General features: G+C 38.6%; 1 protein-coding gene across 1 annotated transcript in view; it reads left to right on the forward strand.

Annotated features, from left to right (window-relative positions):
* zpax1 (zona pellucida protein AX 1) overlaps window positions 1-8,171 on the forward strand; it is a 56,859-nt gene extending 48,688 nt beyond the window's left edge. The window contains exons 8-25 of the mRNA XM_078541397.1: window positions 452-592; window positions 1,040-1,117; window positions 3,128-3,295; window positions 3,411-3,507; window positions 3,870-4,087; window positions 4,646-4,799; window positions 5,557-5,771; window positions 5,854-5,968; window positions 6,044-6,249; window positions 6,323-6,440; window positions 6,520-6,686; window positions 6,788-6,864; window positions 6,940-7,067; window positions 7,215-7,404; window positions 7,484-7,625; window positions 7,706-7,799; window positions 7,872-7,973; window positions 8,059-8,171. Coding sequence (XP_078397523.1) covers window positions 452-592; window positions 1,040-1,117; window positions 3,128-3,295; window positions 3,411-3,507; window positions 3,870-4,087; window positions 4,646-4,799; window positions 5,557-5,771; window positions 5,854-5,968; window positions 6,044-6,249; window positions 6,323-6,440; window positions 6,520-6,686; window positions 6,788-6,864; window positions 6,940-7,067; window positions 7,215-7,404; window positions 7,484-7,625; window positions 7,706-7,799; window positions 7,872-7,973; window positions 8,059-8,171 — 2,523 coding nt within the window. The remainder of the gene's footprint in view (window positions 1-451; window positions 593-1,039; window positions 1,118-3,127; window positions 3,296-3,410; window positions 3,508-3,869; window positions 4,088-4,645; window positions 4,800-5,556; window positions 5,772-5,853; window positions 5,969-6,043; window positions 6,250-6,322; window positions 6,441-6,519; window positions 6,687-6,787; window positions 6,865-6,939; window positions 7,068-7,214; window positions 7,405-7,483; window positions 7,626-7,705; window positions 7,800-7,871; window positions 7,974-8,058) is intronic.
* Window positions 8,172-8,379: the final 208 nt, after the last annotated feature.

The raw sequence follows: 8,379 nt of genomic DNA on the forward strand, positions 1-8,379 counted from the left end.
TTAGTATGGGAACTGATTTAAGGGACAATTTTTAAATATTTGCCTTGACCAAAGGTTGAACCAGTAAGATACAAATATTGCTTATGTTAATATTTCAGTAACTTTTTTAGGATACATGGTGGCTGACATTTGAAACATTTCTAAATGTGATCCAAATTTTGCAATCTTGTTTGGAGCATGGTTTCTTGGAACAACAGAAATGGGGATGGGTGAGTGGGAGGGATTGGAGGGATAACCAATGGGGCAATGTGCTCCCAGCTGGGATCAGATGTTCAAAAGTTTAATATACTGCATCATGATGAGGCTATTGAATGGAAGTCACATGGGGTCTTATGTGGAATTGCACAATAGGAAGCTTTTCAGGATTATAGCACTCAGCCCTTGGTGCCTGAGAACGAATGATCAGAATGTTTCATCTTTATCATTTATTGCACTTCCAATTTCTTTGCAGAATGATGAGCAATTCAGTATCACTATACAAATAAAAGTATCAGGAACTGATGCAGAAGCTTCAACATATGTTCAAAGGCTGTCTTGTATGTATTCACCATGGGCTGCAAGAGAAATATACTGTGAAGAAAACTACATGCAGGTAAAAACAGCAATTCTGAATATAGCTGCTCAGACTGAGTGGAGATTGACATAAGATATACAGCACAAACACCATTTGGCCTAACCAGTTAGGGATCTGTATCTATACCTTTATGGCATATGGTAGGTGTGACTGTACTGAGATCCTTGTAGGATTGATGCCTTTCTACATTAAGGAATGTAGTTTAGTTAATTTATATTTTTTTAAAAAACCACCAAGTCATCTATTCCTGTTTTTACTGGTGTATCCAGTGGGTTCTTTAGGATAGTCTTTTCAGCAAAAAATCTAGCCCCTATCTGATGGGCTAAGGTCTGTGTTCCTGTCCTTTTTTTTTCTCTATTGATCCTACTGAAAATGTAGGCATGTAACTTGGTTCAGTGGCTAATAGTGCAAAGATGTGTTACCCCATTAAAAATGCACTAAACTTAATCTTGCAATCATGCACAGGTCTCTGTACAAAGAAGTATACCAAGCATTGAAGATTATGCCCAAGATGCTGAAGATTGGGCTTTGGTATTTCCAGAAGTAAGTATTTGTTTCTTGGCCATCTTTAAGAGATTTCCCAATATTAAAATAGAGGCATTGTGATTGATGTAAACATATATGTGCATGAAGTGCAGTATAGTTTGATCAGATGTAGAGATGACAACCAATGACATTTAAGGACTTTTATTAAATCTGTATTGGCCTCATTAGATTAAATGGTAAGAATGAACACTAACAACACCCTTTAACTCTCCCTGTGACCCTGGCATTATAAACTCAATGCTAAAGCTCAGCTAATCAGCTGGTACTTGGAGAGAATTGATTGTTTTGAGATCTAAGTGCTGAATTGTAATAACGCAAATAAATCTGCAATCCTTTTTATCAATATAGGATTTCAGCAGTTCTCCTGAGGATCCTCTACCTGTACTAGCCTTTACTCTGGGTATCAAATGGCACACAACTTTATGTACCCCTACACTTACTAATACAGACTCTTGACAATACCGGTTGCTTTGAGCCAGAGTCTATCTCTGGTCAATCTGCTGACAAGCCCTCCAAGGGTGACTGACCAGGTCACCTTAACCACTGCAGCAATGATGTCTTTGTGCTTTTTATTTTTTTTTTAAAAAAAAACTTTTTGGCCTTGGTGCCATAAACCATGACCTCACTGTCCTTTCCAATAAGTCAATGGGTTCACACCCTTCTCCAGATGTCTCCTGGCTGGGTCCCTTGCATGAATTCCAAGGCCATGCTTGCCTCCACTTTGTTAATCTCCATGGCTTAGAGGAGATGTTTGTTGGCTTTAACAAGGAAGTCTGGCATTCCCTGATGCAAGCACTTCTGCAGTTTAATTCATTTGTTGACCTTGCTACTTCTAGCAAAAAATTTTATCTTGACCTAAATTAACCAAGTCTTTCTCCACACCTGTGTTGCACAGTTCTTAATATCTTTAGTTTGGGTTCTCCTTTCACCTGTTTTCTATCTTCCACCTGAAACTCCATACACAGGGCCAGGCCACACCACAATTGGTATGTATATTAATTATAGAAGTAATTAATGTTCTGTGATTAGCTGTTTTTAGTGCAGATTCCAATTCTGAAGGATCAGATGAGGGATAGGGTGTTTAACTCAGCAGGCTAGAGTGCGATGCAGAATGACACCCACTGTGCAATTTGAACTACCACATCAGGTAGTGGGAGTGAAGACCTCCCTCCCTGCCTTACCCCATGTTAGCGGAGTGGTGTGAACAGTTGTCTCTAATGGAGGCAGATGCCTATGGTCTTTCGTGGACTATTGGCTGATTTACCTTTTTTGAGGGCCAAAAAACACCAATCTGTGTAGGGTTTTTGTTTGTGAACAACAGCCTAACTTAATGCTGTTGAATCCATTAAGGCACATGACTACTGTTATTTCCCAACCATGAAAAAATATTCTACAGTCTAGAATAAGATGCCATGTGAGCACCTTGGTTTTAAAGGGTTTTACCTGTTATGGGAGTTCCACCATTCTAGAAAATGGATGCATGGACTTCACTTGAATACCCTGAGGAAATCTAAATTAAGGTGGTCATCTCTTATCACCATCTGAGTTTGCTGATGTGACTGACTTGAGCTGTTCCAACTCTTAACATGCTTCATCAAGGCAATCCACAGGACTGGGAAAGCCCAGTTAACAACTTCTTAGAAAATTTAAGCCTAGAATTTGTTCATGCCATGTTGCATTAGATTCTTCCTATTTAATTTTAAGATGTAGTTTTTAAACACTTTCATCCCTGCCCACCATCCAACTTAACTCGAGAATTACACATTTATCCCCTCATTGCAATGTTGCAATGGGATCTGTTCATCCACACTTGCTTTCTCTAAATTGTTTCCAACTTTGTCCAGATAACATTATACTCTGTACGTTGGCAGATTCTTGTTAGTGGAACACCTACTGCAATTACTGATGCTAATCTTTTAAACATTCAGATTAGGGAAAAGTGAACTCCTAATATAATTCAGTCAAATGGAAAGACTTGCCAACCTTTGGTATTCACTGTTCATTTAGGCAACTAGTGCAGAAAGTGGGATATGGCAAGTGGTATTTCACACCCCTGGTGGCAAAAGAAGCATGACTGTGAAAGAAGCACGTGAAATGAACTATGGAATCAATACTACAATGTCTCGTATATTGCTCCGTGCTCCATATCATTCAAATGAGGCTGAAATCGTTTTGGTGAGTTCACTAATCGTATACCAGGTGGCATTGGTACAATTTGAAGCATTCTTCTGAATAAGATTTGGATGTTTTGGCTTTGCGCACAAATTTAGTCTTTCCTTTTTACAATTAGGTCCAAGGTGTTCCCTTGACTGTAATCCGGTCAACAAGCTTTTACAAAGAGCATTGGATGATTTTGCTAATTGACACTGCAGTGGCTTGTCCTGTTGGTAAGAAATCAAATGTTACAAGCATTATGCTCTCAATAGCACAACCATCTTTCATTTGCCTGTCCTGACTGAAGTGAATAGATCAAACCATCTAAAATTGATACCATTGTTTAACTTAAACAAGTAAACAGGAATAAAATGTTTGCTTTAACTGTAGACTAGCTAACCACTTTCTGTAACTATCTAAAATCTTGTCCTTTTATAGTGGTGCCCTCTGTAGGGGAGCCATCCATTTTATTTCTGTTCCATTTCTATTCTAACTAGAATAATTGTGACCCAAAGTTGTATTGCTGACTTATCAATGGTATTTTGGTTACCCATTAGATGGTATTACATTCATTGGTATTTTGGTTACCCATTAGATGGTATTACATTCATTGATGACACTATCATATGGACAGTGCCAAGAATCTTCACTCCAATTGTAACCAGTGTAGTTCATCAAGACAACACCTCCATGGGAATAAATGGCATAAAGTTGGACCCCACAAGAATGGCAGAAAGAAACTATACCCTTGATAAAAATGATACAGCTCTTGCTATAAGGGTCCCAATTGGAGCACAGGATGGCTACTATAAGGTTGGTGAAGAATTGGATTTTTTCTTTTACTTTCCATATTATCCATGTTACAGGTTTTTATGCAAGTTCAGAGACAAACCCATTCAAAAGCAGTCATGATATTGGCTTCTGTTTCAAAGGAGTTATAAAATTTTCATTCTGAAAATCAATATGCTTGACATTCCAATTGTCTGAAGGTAAGCCATCCAATATCACATTGGTTTGGCTTTTCAGGATTTTTTTCAAGCTCTTAATGTCAATAAGGTCACTCTAGATTTAGAGCAAAATTATCCATAAACATTTAACTACATTACCACCATCCCTCATGGTTTAAATCCTATCTTGTCTAGTCCCATGTACATTGGTTGCAGTCTGCTACATTGTGATGTACCTGATTTACTAAGGCATGTTAGGAGTTTTATTCAATCTGACATTGCAGGCAAGTGTAGATTAGGTTTTTGTTTTTAATTCTTTGGCTATGTGTCACTGAACCTGAAGAAACTGGGCACAAATTTAAAATGCCACTGTTCCATTTCTGAAGTTCTTGGTTCTAATAGCTGAATTGTCACTTACTTTCAGAGCCATGTGGTGGATGGACAGTATGGTATCAAGTACAGTATTAATCTGTTCTTGGAACACCAGTGGGAAGATGAGGCATGGGGACTGAATAAAATCAATGTGATCCATCCAGTTACTACTCCCTTTATTCCTCAACCCCCAATTCTCTCTGATGGTATGTACTAATAGCACATCCCTCCCTAATGGTGAGAGGCTTTTCATTTTAAAATTGAAATATGGTCTAGATAATGTGCAGAAACTTTGTGTATTAAAACTCTAATGCTGTCATTGAAATAATGACATTGACCACAGAATTGCCCACAGAAGGTGGTTGCTGCCTTGAACAACTGAAGTCCATGAAGTAAGTGCTTCCATAATTCATTGGTTTCTGATGAAGGATTTATAATGTTTGTCCAGATGATGTAAACTTTGGGAGGAGGTGTTCCCTTTCACCTGCTGCCCTCAACTCTTGTAGTTGTCAAGGGTCACTGGTTTCAGAGGTGCTTCCAAAGGAGCCTTGGTGTTGCTAAGTCTACAGATCCATTTCTGGTATGGTGAATGAGGTGATTACCAAGCAAATGGAATCAACTAAAGTTAATTCATAGTGCAAACAAAATAGATGAGCTCTGAGAAAATGCCATGTTTTTATGATCAGTAGTGCTATTTATGCATGTCTTGTTTCTCCAGCTTGAGTTCTAATGAGAGAACAAAGGGGTTTTGGGTTGATGCTGCTCAACCTCAGTATTTTCTGTTTATTTCAGCTGAACATTGGTGAAATAAGTTCAGTCGTCTAGGAATTTTTTAGACAAATTGAAATGCCCTTCTAACTCTGCTGACAAACTGCCCAGCATGGACAATAAACACCATGAAAAATCAATTCCCACATCTCTAGTTGGATTCCAGTGTACAATAAGCTTTTTCATGTCTTCCAGAGACCATTCCTGAGCAATGGCTATTCAACGTCACACTGGGCAACTTTCTTCCTGATGTAGAACTTAGAAAACTCACCTTGGACTCTCGATCCTTCCCTGTGGATGAAGAAAACACAATGTTTAATGTGTACAATGGGACTACCACAAATGAAACAGCCCTAAATAGAATCTTCATCCTTGAAGTTCCAATGGAGTCACCAGTTGTAGATAGAAAGGTAATGGAATATCGGGGCTAATTGTGTTTCCACATGGCTGCTTGAACATGTTGCTAACACTTCCCGTTCCTTTTTTTTTCAGTATATTGGAGATGGTGTTGAACAATATACCCTTGATATCATCTACACACTGACAGTGGTACCAGAAAATCTAACATTCACACATGTGGCTCATTTAATACATAAGCATAAAATAGGTAAGGGGATTTTTCTCCTTGTGCAGACTAAAAGGCAATTTAAATGCTTTCAAGTAATGTAAAATGTTCCCTTAGAACTTCCTATGGCAAATGGTTTTTGTGATGAAGAGAACATCACACTGGTAGTGACACATGACACCTTGGATCATTACTGGATTGCTTTCATTGGAAATGTACAGCTAACCCCTCATTCTGCTGAGCAGCATGGTTATATCCTGAGAGAGAATAGTACCCACTCGGTAATCGTAATTCCACATGATGCAGCTCGTGTTGTCCATGAGGTAAGCTGCTTAACTAGTGTCTTGGCTTGATTTAATTTGATTGGATCCTAAATTAATTGTGGCTTTGTTACAGGCAATAAATAACCAAGGTCTTCGCAATAGATTTGACTTCAAGCTCCGGGATAATAAAACCCTAGATGTGCTAGTCAACTTTTCTGTTTCTTGTAGCTTTCCAACAACCAACCTCCTAAGTAAGCTCTTGCCTTTCACTCACTCTGATAACCTGACCTCTTGCATAGCATTGGCATACTGACTATTTTTCTTTCTTAGCTTGTTTCCCAAATGGAAGAATTGTCATTACTGCTCTAAAACTTGAAGCATTGTTGGGAGTAAATGGCAAAATGATGCTGAGAGATAAAACCTGTAAACCCAAGGAAAGTACAGAATTCAAAGCCACCTTTGAATTTTCTGCAGACTCATGTGGAACTAGCAGAAGGGTAAGCCAACAATTTTTTTTCTATTGAAAAATGAGCTGGAGTCTGCAGTAAGGGCTCAGCAGGCATCTAGTAATTGACTAATTTGGCTTCTCTTGTAATAGTTTGAGAATGGTCACATGATCTATGAGAATGAAGTGGCATATTTCAGAAAATCAGCACCTAGTGATCCAATATATCGGTAAGAATCTGAGAAAAGTTGTTTTATTTTTGATGTAGGTATATGAAATGGTAAGTAACTACTTGTTCCTCCTAGGCTTGCAATATCATGTCGTTACCATGTAAATGACTCGCTGCATCTTCAGTTTGAACACCAAATAAATGCTCAGCCAATAATTGCACCTGGATATGGACCTCTAGTCTTAGTTATGCAACTTGCCAAAGGTAAAACTCAGCTAATGACTTCACACCAGCTCCATATAAAATGGCCTTAAAGCAAATATGCAGTATGTGATCATCTGTAACTCACTAGGCAAGATCAATTTGAAATGAGTAATTTCTTTCCCAACCACATTGCTTGGATGCTTGCAGATGTGTCGTATTCTGACCTGTATGAACACAGTGACTATCCAGTAGTGAAGTATCTGACTGACCCCCTCTACTTTGAAGTGCAACTGTTGCGTAATGAAGATCCACAAATTGAATTGTTCCTGCAAGATTGTTGGGCAACTGCATCACAAGACAGACGGGGCATTCCACAGTGGCCAGTTGTTGTCAACAGGCAAGTAATGAACTGCTGCTTTCTAAAGTTGGCAAGCTACTGATTTACTTCTGTTGTAACGAGGAACTTTTGTTTATAGCTGTGAGAATGAGGCTGATCTGTATATGACCACCTTCCATCCAGTAACAAGGAGTGAGAGGGTCAGATATCCTAGTCACTTCAAAAGGTTTGAAGTCAAGATGTTTGCTTTTATCTTGGGAGATGTTAATACCTTGGAGCAGGTGAGGATTGCTTCAGCACAACATGCTTTGGTGCTTTCTACCTAATGTCCTGCTATCATAGTGTCCTTTTATTTCCTTAGGTGTATTTTCATTGCAGTGTAGTCTTGTGCGGGAAGGAACCGGTAAATGGGCTCCTCTGTCCTGGTCAATGTGTACCGGGAAAACAACGAATGGGTAAGGCATTTACAATTAGAATAAAATTTGTGGTGTTGCCTGTAACATACTGACAGCTGTGTGCAACTGCAGGTCGGAGTGCTGATGCAGAGCGCCACCTGCAAGGATATGTATCATCAGGAGCAGTGGTGATCTTGGCAGAATTCCCTACTCTTGAAAACAAGATTGTGAAAGGTGAAAAATTTTTTTAATTTATTTTGAAATCCTTCTTGGGCTATCCAATCACTGATACTGAAATGTGTTTACTGTTTTCTTTTAGATACCCAAGTGATGTCCTATTGGCCATTGATATTGTTTGGAGCATCAGCAATAATTGTTTCTATTGTGCTTGGAATGTTTGGTTACAAATGTCAAATGAACAGATCAATTTGAGCTTTAATTAAAAGCTAATTATTCATAATTATCCATGTATTTGTTATCTTCTAGATAATGCCATAAAAGCTTGGCAAGTCTTGAGCTACAATTCTGGCCATTCAATGATTTGTCTGGCAATCAGTGCCTAATGAGCTTTTCCTTATTCTGTACCAATTCTTGGAACCTTTTTAATGGAACCACAGGGTTAAAATTAAATAACACAAGC

The sequence above is a fragment of the Cetorhinus maximus genome, chromosome 5 (assembly GCF_964194155.1).
Source record: "Cetorhinus maximus chromosome 5, sCetMax3.hap1.1, whole genome shotgun sequence".
Classification (NCBI taxonomy): Eukaryota; Metazoa; Chordata; class Chondrichthyes; order Lamniformes; family Cetorhinidae; genus Cetorhinus; species Cetorhinus maximus.